Below are 16,762 nucleotides of genomic sequence, written 5' to 3'. Positions count from 1 at the left end.
TTTCTTTTCTTTTCTTTTCTTTTCTTTTCTTTTCTTTTCTTTTCTTTCCTTTCCTTTCCTTTCCTTTCCTTTCCTTTCCTTTCCTTTCCTTTCCTTTCCTTTCCTTTCCTTTCCTTTTCTTCTGAGGCTTTAAGTACAAATCTCTGACCTTTATTTAAAAGCCTACTTCTTCTAAGGAAATTATTTTTTACAGTGGTTACTAATACACAGCTTTCTGTATAAAAGCAGAATACACAAAAGGGGCTTATGAGCTGTAGACACTGTAGCTCTGTATTCTGTAGCCAGATATGAGTATTGCAAAATTCCCAGCTGGCAGCTCCCTGAGACCAGTTCCTACCAGCTGCTGGTTTTGGCCCACCCAGTAAGATGGGTCCTATGGCATCTGCTTGAACCCAAGATGAGGAAAAATGCCTGGTTTCATTTCCTGATGATTGATGAACCTTCATGATTCCTTCAATATATTCCATATTATATTTTATATGGACTCAACCTTTATACACCTAAATCTTACCAAAAAGCCTGAAGAGAGTGTGCTATGTCAGTGTGTGGCTACAAGAAACATTTTTATTGGACATGTTCCTGTTGCAAAGCTTTTTGTTTTTACATGGCACTTAAAAATACGTTACGTTTACTTCACCAGAAATTTTTCCAGGCTATAGAGTTTCTTATGTAATGCATTAGGAAATGCACAGGGTGATAATGCAGTAGTAGAAGGGAGTCTTAACTGAGGTGGGATGGTGTGAGATAGCAAGGATGTACACATTGTAAACATCAGAGGAAGTCCCCACATTTTTAGAGGACAAAGTCACCCACAGCAGCTCTTGTAAAAGGACTCAAAGTGCACATTAAACACAAACACTGCAGGAGCCATTCTTTTTCTTCCAGCTTTTTAATGTGACAGGGAGAACAAATACAAAGTCCATTGGAACAGCTGCAATTTCCAGTGACAACCAGACACAGATCAAATTAAAAAGAAAAAGAAAAAGAAAAAGAAAAAGAAAAAGAAAAAGAAAAAGAAAGAAAGAAAGAAAGAAAGAAAGAAAGAAAGAAAGAAAGAAAGAAAGAAAGAAAGAAAGAAAGAAAGAAAGAAAGAAAAAGTTTTAAATGAAGAAAAGGAACCAAGGGATTGGGAATTGGCTATCTCACACACAGAGCTGACAGAACACCTAAATGAAATATTTCATTAAATGCATGACACTGGGTGTTATTTACAGGGGAACTTGCAGTGTGTAAACATTTATACAGCTCTAGCATTACATACAGCAAAGAAATTTCTTCAGTTTGTTTTCTTCACAGTTCCCAGGCTTGATTCCTCCTAAAAGCAGCATTGGCTAATACTAGGGTGAGAAACCAAGGGAGAAACTTGATGGAAATAAAATGCATGGGGCTCGAATCTACATAAACCTAAAAATATACTCTCAGATTTTGTGTGCCCTTTGGAGAGTCAAAGGACATAAGCAAGGACAGAAATGGACCTAGGACGTCAGAGTGTCAGAGTATACTCTGTTGCTGGAAGTCTCAAAGCAGGACCTAGAAGAGACCTTGAGCTGCTGGACCTCTCCCCAGAGTGCAGAACATCTGGCTCTGGACTTGGGTTTTCATAGAGTGACCCTTTTCTTAGTCCAAAAGATCCATACACTTCTGTTCATAAATTGCACAGCATTTCTGGGAGATGAGGATGATATGGGCAAGCAGGGGGTCACCCCACCCAGCCCCAAGCAGCAGCCACCACCAACAGGATGTGGCAGAATGAAATGTGATAGCAGAAGCAGTGCTGCACAACCAAAGTCTGGAAAAAATAGTACAACAACCCGTTAAATCAACGGGACCATAAAGAGGCAGAACTCTTATTGTAATACCACTGGTCTTTTACAATAGTAACAGTGCTTTCTGTTCCTCTATCTGTTTCTGAGTGCTCAGAAACCCAGTAATGAACTGCTGCAGCAACCCCACTACTGTGCTGTATTGATGAAGACACCAAGACCCAGCAGGCCGGTTCGGGTTCCCTGCACCCATCTCTTCCAAACCACAAAGTCCCCATTTGCGTGGCTGGACTGGCATGCCACATATGCATGAAGAGTTCCAACTGTCCCCTACAGGAAGTTTTTAGGATTTAAGGCAAGTCCCCTGTCTTGGTCCTCTGTGCCTTCTATGCCAAAAAGTTCACAATTCCAAGGAAATGGTGCTCAGTGAGGATTGTTATTGGGCTGTGATCAGCAGTTTTCTTTGCAGATGATCCAGTAACAGCAGAACTCCAAGACATGGAGACTGTTCACTGTGGCAAGTGTAGGCAGGGGGAACTGCTGGAGGAGGCATGCTGGCTCCTTGTAGCAAAGCTATAAATGGTGATTTTACAGCAGAAATGAAGCTGAGCCATCAGAGGAGGTGCCCAATGGGAAACCTCCCCATGCATGGTGCTTCGGTACCCCGTGGCTTGGGCTCGGCCTAGCTGGTAGTACACAGCCTGAAACTCAGAGCCAAACCAAAACTGAGTGGCCACAGATATTCGCTATTTCTTGTGACATAGAGTAATGGCAACCCTGGTTGCTTAGTTTGAATTCAGACAGCTGACTTGTAGGTGTCTAAGGCTAGCTAATGTGGTTTCCCCTCAGCTTTTCATTTCTTCCTTCTCTGTTCGCTGCTCCTCCTTTCCCAGGCCCTGGTGTACCAGCTGCAGTTTGCGTTTGCACTTTTGTATTTGTTCATGAACTCCCTGATCAAATATCAGGGATAGGAACATCATCAGGCCCCATACCCACTGTCCTCTAACTCCAAAGTGACCAACCCATGCATTTTAGGGGCACAGTTGCATGGGTAGCCCGGGTGACAGTGACTGCCAGGTCCTATTGCTCTTTACCTTGCCCCAGCTAATCTCTCAGTCATGAGGTTTACCAGGCAGACCCTGTGAAGGACCCATTCTACAAAGAAGAAAGTTTCCTAAGACTGGATAACATTTCCTGATGTTACCTTACCATTTCTATCATCTTAAGACCTCAGTTTATTCTTTCTAAGGAAACCAATGGTGAAGGTCTGCAAAATAAGTGATGCCATTTTGGTAACTGTGCAATGTCAATGGAAAACACAATCAATCAGGTTTGCTGTCAGAGCACTGGATATGGATGTAACTGAGAGTGCTCTGTCGAATAAATAAAGATAAGTTCTGGCTCCACAGAGCAGCACAACAGAATAGTCCAGAACATGAAACAAACCTTTTTTTTTTTTTTTCCCCTGTAAATACAATGACTTAATGGGCATTCACAACCCAACAGAAAGAATGAAACATAAAGACCATGGTGATCTTTTGTGTTGAAACACATATTTAGCTGCTTTTTACCATGCAAAGGGATCAGACATTCTTAGAGAAAAAACACATTGTGGGCTGTGATTCTCAACAGAAGCTGTGAACCACTGCCAAAGGACATAATTACATTCACTCCTACCTCAGCGAAGGAACCTTGCTGTTTTGAAGACAAATCAGAAAAAAGGCCCTAAGCTACCCATAAAATGAGAAATGAGGCATAATAAGCCGGGCTATTAAAGCCACTTGTGATTTTATCAATTTCATAAACCTCAGAGTAAATCTATAAAAATCCCAAATAGCCCATTGTAGCCGAGCTGCTCTTTAAGTGCTTATCCCTAGCTGACACAGTAACGAAAGTGATGCTGTTTAGACACTTTTGTCTCATCAGCAAGGATTTGCTTCTTGTGATCTCACCACGCTCTGTGTCTTTCATCTGTCCTCTGCAGTGGTGCTGACACCGACTGCCACAGCTGCGCGGGGCTGGCCCTGCTGTGAGCTGTGGGTGTATATGACTGCCTCTGTGCAGCTGAAGGCAGAGATGGTAGACTTCAGTCCTGCTGGATTTCAGCCTAGCACTGCTCAATTTTCTTTAAAAAAAAAAAAAAAAAAAAAAAAAAAGAACCAATGAAAAGTATAAAGGTCACTAGCAAAAGTACAAAATAACTTACAACTTTTAATGTCAGAAAATATCACGGTAAGACAAATTCCCTGCATTATGTGACCATTTCTACTCAATTCTGGTCTATGGCTGAGCTTGTCGAATGGGACTAATTAGCACTATCTAGGTATTTATGTGTGTTATTTAACAGTATACATTTCATTCCTGCTTCCCAAGAAAATATATCCAAAAATACACTGCTCACTTTGCTTTCAGGTGCAACTGAACTTAAGTTGTACAATAAAAAGAGCATATGAAATTCAAAAAGAGTCTGTACAGGATATCAAACTTAACTGTCCCACTTAATGGAGAATTTAATGCTCTGTACAGTGAAAGCTTGCTGTGTGCATTCCCCCTGTAGCAAGTTAAATGGCTATAAGTAACTGTGCTTACAGTGTTTCGATGAGACCCAAATATGTAAGAAAATGAAGCATCATATTCTTTAACTAATATGGCTAAAATGCTGGTAAATTCTCTGTTAACATACTCTAGGTATTAGACAAAAAGTCCTCTATTTACACTGGATAATATGTACACATTTGGTTTGTGGAATGCTCCAACATCATATCAATTTCTCCTCCATGAAAGTTTGTAGGAAAAAGATCTTTATCATCATAGAAATATATACTCCCAGTCATCAATGCACTTAAATATTTGGTGTCTGGTATAAAGAATGATGTGTCACTAAGTTGGCCATAGCTCCAGATAAACTTGAATTAGTGGGAATAGTCTTTAGTGCCTCTCTTAAGGTCTTTTAAATAGTGCAGAAATTAAAAAATATAAATTTCACTAGCTGATCACTTCAATATGTGCACATACATTTGCAAGTAAGTGTAAATACATCCATAGATATAAAATTATGTATATATTTCTCTCCCAGAACAAGAAGGTGCCTAGTGATTCTTTATGCACAAGTGAAGACAGTAAAGGGGCTTTGAGACACCGAGTTTTCTAAGAGAGATGAGCACCCACTCTCAAATCCTCCAGAAACCAGGATTCTCATTTTTTCCAAGTTGCAACCCCCAAATCAAGACAGGTAAGGTCACATTTATAGCTGTTGTTCCTGTTGCAGGATCTGACCTACGGTAGGTTTGTTACCTGCCTGCCATTTGGATGCCTTTCGCATCTGAGCACAGCTTATTTGAATTGCCAGGGAGTGTTTGGCAAGGCAGGCAGGCTCTCACAGCTCAGCAATCATATACGGGGCTCAGGATCTGCTCACACCCTGCAGGCACATGCACGCACAAAGCCCCTGCTCGTGTCTTGTGTCGCTGCACAGGGATGGGGAGGGAAAGGATAGGCTCCCAGTGTAGGCAGGATTAAACCCAAACAGCAAAGCTCTGCAGGGTGTGTGAAGTAGCTGCATGCACCAATCATGGCTGTAAAAGGGTCAGATACTAAAAGGCTTCATTTTATCCCTTTGGGCTCTTCTTTCACCTCTGCTCCCTCTCTTTGAGGTATCAACAAAATGGTATAGAAAAAGACATTTTGATTTTTCCAAACATGGCTCTTTTTTCTTCTTCTTCTACTTCCACCCCTGACCCCCCCCTGGCCTCAGTTGCTCACATCAGGACCTGGTCTCGAGTCTCTGGCAGGCGCAAAGCGAGCAGGCCACCTCCAACCAGAGCAGAGGAAGCCAGAAGGATGGGAACCACCTTGGTTATGCCTACAAAGGAGGCAAAAATCGAGTTCCCCAAGATGGCACCAAACTTGCAAAGCCCATTGAGGATGCCGAAGGCTGTTGCCCTGTGGGGAAGAGAAGTAGAAAGCAATGGTTAGGAGGGGTGTTCTTGGCACAGCTACAGAAGATCTGGATGGATTATTTTGTGAATGCTCTGATGTTGCCTAGGCTATACTCCCAGCAAGTAAGCCAGCCAGAATAGATAGTAAATAAATAGATATCACTGTTTTGCATGTCTGTGTGTACTCATTTCTCTTCTTCATCTTAACTTCTCCCTAGCTCTTGAGTTGCCCACTCTGACAGCCTTTGCCCTTCCCAAGGAAAGCAGGACCCAACCTGCTCTAGAACTTGTCAAAGTCCTTCCAAGCACTGACTGGGGTGGGTGGTGGGTTTTCACCAGAGCAAGAGCCAGGCCTCTCCTCCTAACCCTGCTTCACCCGGCAGCGGAAAGCATGCTGTCTTCAAAGCACAGTCTTTCCCCTTCACTTCTGGCTTTCCCCAACAGCTTGCAGAAGGGAAAAAAAAGAAAAGAAAAAAGAAATAATAATAATAATAATAATAACAATAATAATAAAAAGGTTTATAATGATGCTGGCAGGAAAGATCTCATCTGTAGCTCATTCTCCCAAAGTTTCCAATGCTACCTCATCTCCCAGATAATTCTGTGCATGTGGTTGTCTCTTTGCTGTGGAGAGAAAGGCTGTCATGGTGATAAGCTAAGATGAGAGGCTGGATGACACAGTCTGAAGGGCCAGACCCCATGCACGTACACAGAAATGATGTACTCTCCATAATTTATCTGCCTATAATCTCCATACACCCCCATGACTCCCTGAGTACAAGCCATGGTGCAAGCAGAATTATGCTTGCAAATACCTATGCTGATCCAGTATGGCCTCAGGACTACCAGGCTGTTAAGGGCTGCTTAAAATAAATAAAATAAAACTCCTGCATGAATGAATCTAGAGTGAGCATTGGACTTTTCCATCAGGAAAAGAGAGGCCAGAGTCAGAGGGCCAAGAGTGGAAAGGAAGAAGACTCTGAGCACCTCTTATCCGTGGGGTAGAGCTCCACGGTGATCACGTCCAGGGCGTTCCAGGCGGCAATGCTGGCCCCGCAGAAGAGGCACTGCCAGCCGATCATCGCCGACTCGCTGTTGCCAAAAAAGAGGAAGAAGCAGCACACTGCAGAGATCAACATCGAGCCACCTGTGGGGGAACCAGGAGAAAAATGTTGGCACCAGTTTCCTTTATCCGTGGCCGAGCTGCCACAGTGTTGATAAAGATGGATTCTAAGTGACAGCACTTCACCCCGAAATGAATGAAATCTGCAAAAATCCAAAAATACTGTGATGCTGCCTATCTGTCACTGTGTGATGCTGGAAACCAGCCTGAAAATGTTCTCAATAACCATCTGATCATGCTGATATTCCTGCTCTATGGAGAGGCTGAAAACAGGCTTTTGCAGGCAGACTTCCAGCATCTCAGACTTCCAGATGGACCCAGGAAGAGTAGAGGCAAGTAAACATGAAAGCCAACAAGGAGGAAGAATTTTTGTGAAGGTTTTTCAACTTGAGTTTTGAGTGAAGAGCTAGAGCAATTCACATTTTATTGAAATCACTTGACACATTTCTAGACTCAATTAGGATAATTTACAGCCGATTGTAAGAAGCACTTGAGGTCTCTTTTAATTATAAGAACATCGTTAGATTTCATGGCACATTTGCACAGGAGCTATAATTTTTTGAACACCACTGAGGGAGAAAGTGAGAGCATTCATGCTCAGTTAGCCACAGTTCAGATTCAGGAATATTAATGGCTACATCACAGCCTTCTTCCCCAGTTGGGAATTTTCACCTGAAAGAAACAATTTTGCAAAATCAAAATCTCTTTCACTGGAAAGTTCTGTTTCTGTTGAAATATCTCAACTTACCACCAGGATACCAGAGATTTTTTTTTGTTTGGTTGGTTTGTTTGAGATTTTTTTTAATCAGTTTGACACCTGAGCTGGAACTAACATGCTTCATTTTGTATATTTAGTTGTATTTTGCCACTGTGATGTTCTGCTTATGGAAAGCTATCATGCAGGGCCCCTGCCCACTTCTTCTCCATGGCCAAACCACATCCCTCTCTGTGCAGTGCAGATATTTCCCCTGCTGCAGAGGTACCGTGCAGCATCAGGGTCACTGTGTGTGCCCCAGATCTGACATTCGGCACAGGAGAGAATTTAGTGGAACACGATAAAACTGAACTGAAGTCCCAGTGAGGCACATAACACAAAAGAGAAATTCAGTTTTCACGTTAAGCTGACCAGAAATAATATGTTCAGCAGAGTGATATGGGTGGGATGCCAGAAGGCTATTTCAATTGGAAATTCCATAGTGAAACGTTTCAGCATGTCATTACCAATTTTTGTCCTGTACTTTTCATTCTGCAGAAGAAATAAGCATTTAGGTTTCCAGTTGTCATCTCAATTCCAGATGAAAATGCTGAAATGCTGACATGTCTGCAGGGTGGACAACCTGATTCTCATTCAGCTTTATTTAATTTATTTCCCACAGACCCACTCGTTTGTTTGGGTCTTTTCCAAATTCACTACATGAAGGCTCATTCTGCCCTCCCGGTGTAAATTCTTGACACACTGATGGGATCATCTTCCTTACCTTTACCTGTCTGACAGTGAGGCTCAGCTAACTAAACTTCTGTCTGTTCCCAGAAGAGAGAAATAGGTGAGCTCAAGAGAGTGTCTCATCCCTGATTTTACTAAACTCACTTGTCTGTCCCTTGAGGCATGACTCCACAGGACCTGGCAAGAGAGCAAGGTCTGAACCCTGGAGCAAGCAACACCAGAAATTCCCAAAGTAATCAGAAGGTGATAACTTAGTCCCATATGTCTATAGGGTGGCATCTTGCTTGGATGTGATATGGGCAATAAATCTACCAAATGTTTCCTGAAGCTGTTTTTAAAATCATTTGAAGACCAGAAACCTCAAAGATGGATCTCCTGGGCTGTCAGACAGCTACAGCAAATAATGTTTGTGATTTTTCATCACTACAAGAAAAACGTGTTATTTATTTATACAGAACTCTGTGGAAACCAACATCAACTGCACAGTACCAGGTGGTCCTGCTTCAGCAGGGCCCAACAGACCACTCACCGATCATCTTTATCCTCCCTATTTTGTCCATGAGCAATGCAGAGATGATGTTACCCGGCAGCACGGACAGGCTGCCCAGGAAGCTGACCAGGTAGATCAGGAAATCGTTGTCCTCCTCGAAGTCCAGGTGGCAGCCTTCCTTCTCCTTCAGAAACGTGCTGTTTATGAGCCTGCAGTTGATGAATTTGTGTTCGTAGAGATCTGCAAGAAAAAGGCGAAGTCTTGATCCTGCTCAGCAGATCTCCCTTCATACAGCCAGGAGTCAGGATCAAAACCAACTTTAAGATCTCAGAGATGCTTCTCAATAAAAGGAAATGGCCAGGGAATTTTTATTTTAGCAACAAATTCTACCTGCATGCCTGATAGCTGGTGTCATATTTTATTTGTTGAATGACCTGAACCAGTATCCCCATACCACATGGATGGGGCAAAGCAGACTCTCACTTTCATGGCATTATGGTTTGTTCTCTATTAGAATAGAAATTAAAAGCTTTTACAAGACAAATTAATTAATATTTTATTATCTGTAATCATCAAACAGAAGTTGAATATGAATTAAAGAGAGAACTTAAAATTATATTTTAAGCCAAATTTGTTGGATCAAGCTTTTAAACTGCTAGGCATTTTGCCACTACGTTAATGTGCCGAGGCCTGAGCACACTTTTGCATTTCCTTTGCAGTAGCAAATGAGACCAGGAGCCATGCAGTTAGAAACACTGGGAGTGACCTGGAGCATCCTTCCAAATGTAGCAACAGGAACACAGAATTAAGCAAGAAACAGAAGCTGAATCACAGATGGGACCAGCCTCAGCCCTTGGGGCAATGCTAGTGGAGGCACACTTTTTTTTTTGGCAGGCTGATGCCTTCATGGAAAGCTAAACTCAGTCTGTGAAAAAAGAAATATGTCTAGCTAAACCATAAGGCAAAAGCACCACCCCAGCCAACCAGCCATAAAGGTAAGACAGCACTAGTCCCTTAACCTGCCTTCACCCTCTATTTTCCATCACCACTCTCATTAGCCGGTGCACACACACACACAGATCCCTATCATCCTTCCTCCCAGAACCTGATAAAATGGTTCCTAATTACAGGGATGAAACCATATCAGGAATCCCATTACCAGTGTTATAAAAGACAGTAGAGATGATGGTGCAGTTTTCAAAGAAGGTCTCAGCGGATGTCACATCTTCAAAGTAGCATTCCTCAAACAACGAGTCCTCAAATCTCACTTCTTTGAATTTCATGCCGATAAATCTGTGGGGCAGGAAGCAGAAGCTTGTACTTTGAGGTATTTCCTACATTATATAACATGCAATGGCAGTTTCAAGAGGCAGAACACTGATGATAATTTCTAGGGTCATTTACAGAATGGTTTTTCTTAAATATGTAGCTGAACTTCCAACAAAATCCTTTGGTATTTTATTAGGAAAGAGAGGTTCAAAGACATTTTTAAAGAGATGGATCTTATGGAATTTCTGGCAGTTTTTCTATTCCTCAAATTAGTCACAAATAAGAAAACATGCTTCTAAAGCTGAATGGACACAAATGCTCTCATTTTAAATGCTAGCCCATCCAAAGAAGACAGTCTCACCCAGTGCATGGCATTTTCTTTGGCAGTTGACCTTCCTGCCTTCTTTATTCTGCCCCTTCCTCAAGCAGAAATAAAAACAGACATTATCAGGAGCCCATTTGGCCATTTGGTGAAAGGTTTCTGACAGCTGTTTAAACTCAAAGTGATTTTTAATGCAAAATTGCTGTAAGCTTTCTAGAGGGAGCAGGGAGATTATGGGTACTGCTTGTAACCATCTCTGTTTGAGGACTGTTGCATATCATGTAAAGAAAACAGATTACTCTAAAAATAATCAGCAGTGTCAGTTGATTGATTTCTCTGAAGCTTGACACGTCTGACCTGCCTGCCTGAAGGATGACACAATATTGATTTACCTGTGAGATTTTGCAGGGACACTGGGAAGATGTATTAGTTAATGCACAGACATGTTTGGAAGATGTAAGAGGTATTAAGTGCAAGCATTATTGCTCTAGCTGAGGACGCCACAACTGTCACCAAATAAAAAGGCTTACTAACATATGCCCAGAAACATAATTGAATTGAGCACTTACAAGACAGGCTAACATGATGGCTATTTACACCATTAAGTGAACACTGCAGGGCTTCTTAACCGAGACTACTAACAGATATTATTAATGCTCAAATATAACAAGAAGACTACTCAAGTCTGTTGCATGTGTAGAAGGTCTCACGGGTTACAGCAACACTTCAGCTGTTCTGCATTTGCCCAGTAATAGCCTGTGATGTATTTACTCGCAAAGGCTGTAGAAGGCCTTAGCCTGCAGTTTGCTTTCTTAACATCTGTCTTTAAAAGAGTCATGCAGCTATGGCCTGGTGTTCAATGGAGTTTTAACTTACAGTCAAGGACTAGAGGGAAAACGGAGCTATAAATCATGAGATGTGCTGGATGTTGTTGGAATGTAGCTTAATCAAGTCTGAGTTATTAAACTGGAGAGGACAAAGGTGATATACAGTGATATACACCACAGTTTTACATTTTTATCCTGGAAGGTGCTGAGCATCCTCAATTCCAGTTGAAGAATAAAATAATAAAAAGTTTCATAACAGTGAATGCTCAGTATGATCCCCCCATAGTGCAAGGAGCTGGAGTAACACCCTGCCTAGGCCCTCTGGGGCAATGGCATCACCATAAAGTTTACATAGGGGTATTTTCCCACCCATTATATTGGGATTTAGAAAAGTAAAAATGTCCTGCTACAAATCGCTGGGATTTATATCGCTGCGGAGCTTACAGCGATTGAGGTCAGGCTGGATGCAGAAGAAAAACCTAGGCACAGCCCAAAAGAAAGAAAGAGAGGGAAGCAATGATGTTCTCCTAGAATACCTTCTCTGACTTCAGAGCATTAAAAGAGAAGGTGACAGGGAGATGCTGGCCAGCACACCAGTGCAACTGGCCATGGCACAGCTCACGCTACTGGGCTGCAGGATGAAGACTCAGGTAAACCATACGAAGAACTTCAGCGCAACACAGCTTTTTATTTTCAAAAAAAAAGGTTTTAAGTGATGGGCTCTGCTGCCCAAGACCAGTAGATGTCAGTGTGTGCTAAGGGAAGAGAATCACGGCTGCATCCCGAGCTGCCCAGCACAGCCTGGTGCCCTCACTGCCTTGCTCCCAGTAAGGGTGCTGCTGGGAGCTGGACTCCTCCGATGCATCCCCTTGGGTCTGGAGATGTGAGTGGCTGAGGCAGAGTGTGTGAAAGGCAGAATAAAGAGGACTTTTGCTCCGTGGATAACTAATAAAAAAGAGCTTTCCAAAAAGTAATTTCAGTTACTTTGCAAGCAGGGTTACTTCTTCAAATTGTATGTGTGTTTTGGTGGGTGTCATTCATTCCCACATCTGCTCACGCCCTCTTCCCTGTCAGCATCAATTGAATCAACTTCTGTTCACTTACTTATCATTTCTGTATTCCCCGTTTCTGTGGATCTGGTTTTCCAGGGTGAAATTAAAGGTGAAGTGCGACACCTCTTCCTCGTCAAAGATCTTCACTCTGGATTCGTATGCCTCCTCTTGGAGATACCGGATCATGTCGGGGAACCAGACGATAAGGCCGTAGTAACTACAGCACAATGGGAGAAATACATTAGGGATACAGGGTCCTAGCACTGAAAATACCGCAGTGCTTTTCCCAAACTTCTACTTCATAATTTGGAAACCTGTTAAATTCCTAATACAAATTGCATTTCTGATAGAAATTCTTGCTTAGCTCTGACATAGGAACAAGCAAAATGCCTCCCTACTCTAAAATGCTGCTCTCAGAAGTATGTTGGTCCATTTTTGTTCACCTAAAGAAGGGCAACTCATTTAAATTTTAGTGACATTGACTCCTTAGTTGGAAGACACAGCAATGTTCTGTCCTTGCTGCCCAAGAGACCAGCAGAGCAGCAACAAGTCTGGAAGCTTCCCTTCAAAGGTAGATTTCTGCAAGTTCGAGAGTATAGTGGGTATTAGATAAAATTTACTTATAGATTAGATTCAAGCTAACCTGAATAGTTTTGATTTAGACTGATGAACTACTAGAAGTGGGTAGTTCTTTGTTTTTGTTTTGTGGACAAAATTAAATGAAAGGACTAAAGGTCAGAAAGTACTACTGCCCTACTGACCACTTCTCAAGTCCTGACTAGTTCAAAGCACCTTGTGTTCACATAAAGGCAATCAGATTGATCAATAGTTCATCAGAGACAAGGCTTAGTACAAAAACACTCTTTAAAGTAATACCAGGATTAATATTGAAATTGTTTATTTAAATGTACAAATAATTATTCAGACTCGGAGAGCCCACCAATTTCCTGAAAATGTTGAAGTTCCTTACCTTAAGGCCATAGTAAACCAAACGACAGCCAGAATCAGTGTGTTCATCCTGTACTGGGCTGTTAAGCAATATAGCACGTTGTCCCAGACCTACAAACCCATAAGAAAGAATTATCTACAAGGAAATCCTCACAGAGACTTGAAAGATTAATTTCTGAGTGCAACATAAATTTAATGTTGTCAGTAAAAAGGGCTCACTAGGGGAAGGTCAGATGTATTCAGTGTTAGTTCAAATTCATGTTTATTGAGATAAATGGTTTACAGAAAGATCACACATTCAGCTGTGTGCCAGGGTACTTGATCTGAATACTCTGTAATGAGATGGAGTGGCTAATGAGGGCTGGCTCAGATGACACAGTGTGCCCCTCAGCCTACACCAATAAATGTGGCTATGAGCCTGTTCTCAGACCCTATGACCATTTTGTCATTTCATGTATAAGTATGACCTCAGGAGTGCTTTCAAACCAAGCTCCAAATCTTATTGAAGAGCAAAAATCTAAATTCAGTTGGCACTTTAAGAGGGGTACAATGAACTTGGCTAGGGATGAAGCCAAGTAGAGCAGGATAGAAAACAGGATCTGCTTTTCTTGATCTACTGCAGGAATTACTGCCAGAAACATACAGGGACATACTTCCTCCTTCTCCTAACTTGTCGCATAAATATAGCATAAACCCCCATTGCTATTAATTAAGAAGGACACTTCTTTACTTTAAGCTCATTCTCCTAGAGTCATCCAAGAAGATTTTCCACAAAGTTCTACATGTGTGAAGGGTTAAATTAGCTGAAGAGATAATGTAAAGCTGTTAGAAACTCAGTCTCAGCAGGAGCAAGGAACAAGCACTCACGAATCCACTGCAGGAGGTAAATTCACTTAGGCTTGGGGGAAAGGAATCGATATCTATCTGTTCTGAAGGAGAGTCAAGTGCTTGGGGCTGTGGCTGGGAGCTCTGCCATTAGCACAGCATGATTGCCGTGCTGGTCACAGGGGCATTTTGGGGCCTGGCTGCTACTGTGGCATCTTTCACATGCTCACATCTGTATAGACAGTTAAATCCAACTACATCTCTTAGCAAGCAGAATCAGGTTTTTGAGTGAGAGTCAGGGTTTCAAGATGCGATGACCTCAGGCAATGAGGCACTGGAGCCCCAAGCTCAAAAGCACCCGTGGATTTTTTTTATTTTTTATTTTTCTCTGTACCTGTTTGAAAGTGGTTGTGATTCTGACCAGCCACCGCTGGTACCAGGTCCCTGTTGAGCTCTGGATTTCAATAAACTCATCTACTTGCTTCGGAGTTTTAATATAGGAAACCTAAAAAATATAAATAAATAAATAAGTAAAATTTAAATAAAAAGAAAGAGAATGAAAAAATAGTTTGGACCAAAGTTTACAGAACTGATATTGGGCGGATTTCAAATTCTGCTCTCTTCTAGATAATGTTTCCATGTGATATCCCTTACTGTCTTTTTCTTGAAAGGTATCACTAGAAAGAGTGTTAATTGATTTATTTATAACATGAGGTTTTATTATTGGTAGAAGCCTTCTTACCTGCCCTCCTTCCTTACTGTCCTCCTTTCTACCATCCCTCCATCTCTTCTCTCTCTTGATTTCTCTACTTCCCTGAAGTATTTTAAGTGCATCACTTCCACTTACATCTTTCATGTATTGGTTAATGTCCCTGTGCTCTACATTTTTTCTTCATCTCTTATATTCCCACTAGGAATTAGGAATTACAGTAAAAAATATCTTCATGATCAGCCGCTTGCATCTACATCAAATTGTGCCCCCCAGGATCTCCTTTTCAATCACAACTGGCAGGAGCATTTCTCATTTATCACCTTTTCAGTACCCCTGGCAGAACTTTTGTGACATATGAACATGTAGATGGGAACCTTTGCATCTGAAAATGCCTCCGCTAGTGAGGTGAGCTCACACCATGCAACCAGTTCGCTTCACCAAAGCAGCCTGAATTTTCAGCACCTTAACGGAGCTGCTCAAGAAACCTTAAAAACAAGTCTTGAAAAATGTTTTGCTCAGTAACTTTACAGAAAAAAAAAAAAAAAAAAAAAAAAAAATATTTGAAAAAGAAAATCAATTTTAAATTTTAAAAAAAAAAAAAAAAAAAAAAAGATATGCTCAAGAAAACCATGATCAGTTTGTAAATACAAGAAGGAGACGAAAATTTGCTGAATAAATTTCTGAGTGTGAGTGAGCTCCTTGGCTCAGCTGCAGAGTCTCCGTGTTCCTCTTGCTGGCACCACTTAAATGTCAGCTCTGGGAGCTGTCCTGGTTACAGCTGACTCACCACAAACTGGCAACTTCTGACCTATCAGAAAAACCCAAAATCTGACAGTTTGTACCACACCAGCCGAACCCATCATCTGCCTGTGCCAGTGGCTGCCTGTCAATCTCGGTTCGGCCAAGGCGCCGTGCCTCAAGGTGCAATGCTCAGCTCAGCCCAGCCCGTGGTCGTTGGATGGAGCAGTGAGCACAGCCCGGTGCTGTACTGTGCTTCTTGGGTCTCCCGCATGGCTCAGACTCTCACAGTGCCCTACTTACTGATATACACATTTTAAGCCTCTCTCCTCATGGATAAGCAGCAGACTGGCCAGCCCAATGTGGCATTACAGGAAAGCCAGGTAGGCATTTAGAGATGCTGGGCTCTCTCTCACCTCTGTTAATTCACAGCAGTCTAATGGGCTAAAAATAGCACATGCTCATTAAGGTCCTATTTGAACTGCATGCAATTGTCAGGTAGGGAAATTAATCTTTTATGTTCTCGAAGGATCGTTCCTGAGGGGCATGGTTTCATTACAATCCTTCTGAACAGGGAGCCTGGCTCAAATTTTTGTTCAAAAAGATATGTTTTACATACATATATAACTCCTTTTCTTCCTTCTTTCTATCTTTCAAGAGCATGCGTCTTCCTATCTTTAAAAGCATAAATCAGGAGCTATTCCCCAGCTGGCTCACTGGGAGTTCACAACTGAATTACAGTAATTTGCAGCTAACCCCAGCATACACCTTTTACCTGATTTTGCTATAAACCAAGACCCCTGGTGTGATCTTATTTGCAACAGGCAGCAGACTAATGAGTAGTAATCACTCATCTTGCTTTCTCTTGGAGACTTTTAAAGATGGGGAATGAGGCAGATGGAGTTTGGGAAGCTCATTAGAAGGTACATGAGGTTTAATCAGAGTTTGATTAGAAGCCGGAATGGATAAAGGAGTGACTCACATCTCCCACATGACTAATATCACTCTTACTTGGTTTTAGTCTCTTAGAGCAGACCAATTAAGTGTATATGTAATTGGAAAATCACTGTTCTATACAGTGTAGTGGAACATCAGGAATGAAGAGTATTCACAGTAATTCAAAGGATTGATTGATTCTTGAAAAAACAGGCTGGCAGCTAACCTTAAATGTAAAAAGTGTATGTCAGAGCCCTGATCGCTGGTGGTGGTCACACTGAAAGGGAGGCTCCCAAGAAGGAATAAGCTGATGCTGTGCTGCACCAAGGAAATTATGTCCTGTTTTTCTTTTTAAATGCCAGTGGCTTTGTAAAA

At 41.9% G+C, this 16,762-nt stretch overlaps 1 protein-coding gene and 1 long non-coding RNA gene across 4 annotated transcripts in view; one reads left to right on the top strand and one right to left on the bottom strand.

Moving 5' to 3' along the window:
- LOC118171934 overlaps positions 1-1,765 on the top strand; it is an 8,647-nt gene extending 6,882 nt beyond the window's left edge. Inside the window, exon 3 of the long non-coding RNA XR_004753474.1 lies at positions 1,538-1,765. This is a non-coding gene — a long non-coding RNA (uncharacterized LOC118171934). The remainder of the gene's footprint in view (positions 1-1,537) is intronic.
- Positions 1,766-3,055: 1,290 nt separating this feature from the next.
- The window catches only part of SV2B (synaptic vesicle glycoprotein 2B), a 60,240-nt gene continuing 46,533 nt past the window's right edge, over positions 3,056-16,762 (bottom strand). For 2 of the 3 annotated variants that reach the window (XM_035335457.1, XM_035335458.1), the window contains exons 7-13: positions 14,396-14,506; positions 13,199-13,287; positions 12,281-12,445; positions 9,918-10,051; positions 8,798-8,998; positions 6,689-6,848; positions 5,522-5,705 (exon numbers count right to left, since the gene is read on the bottom strand). In XM_035335457.1, coding sequence (XP_035191348.1) covers positions 5,522-5,705; positions 6,689-6,848; positions 8,798-8,998; positions 9,918-10,051; positions 12,281-12,445; positions 13,199-13,287; positions 14,396-14,506 — 1,044 coding nt within the window. Of the gene's footprint in view, positions 5,706-6,688; positions 6,849-8,797; positions 8,999-9,917; positions 10,052-12,280; positions 12,446-13,198; positions 13,288-14,395; positions 14,507-16,762 lie in introns of all 3 variants that reach the window. The other variant, XM_035335459.1, reaches the window with a different exon arrangement.

Source organism: Oxyura jamaicensis, chromosome 10 (assembly GCF_011077185.1).
Source record: "Oxyura jamaicensis isolate SHBP4307 breed ruddy duck chromosome 10, BPBGC_Ojam_1.0, whole genome shotgun sequence".
NCBI lineage: Eukaryota > Metazoa > Chordata > Aves > Anseriformes > Anatidae > Oxyura > Oxyura jamaicensis.
This window is presented reverse-complemented; position numbering and strand designations above follow the sequence as displayed.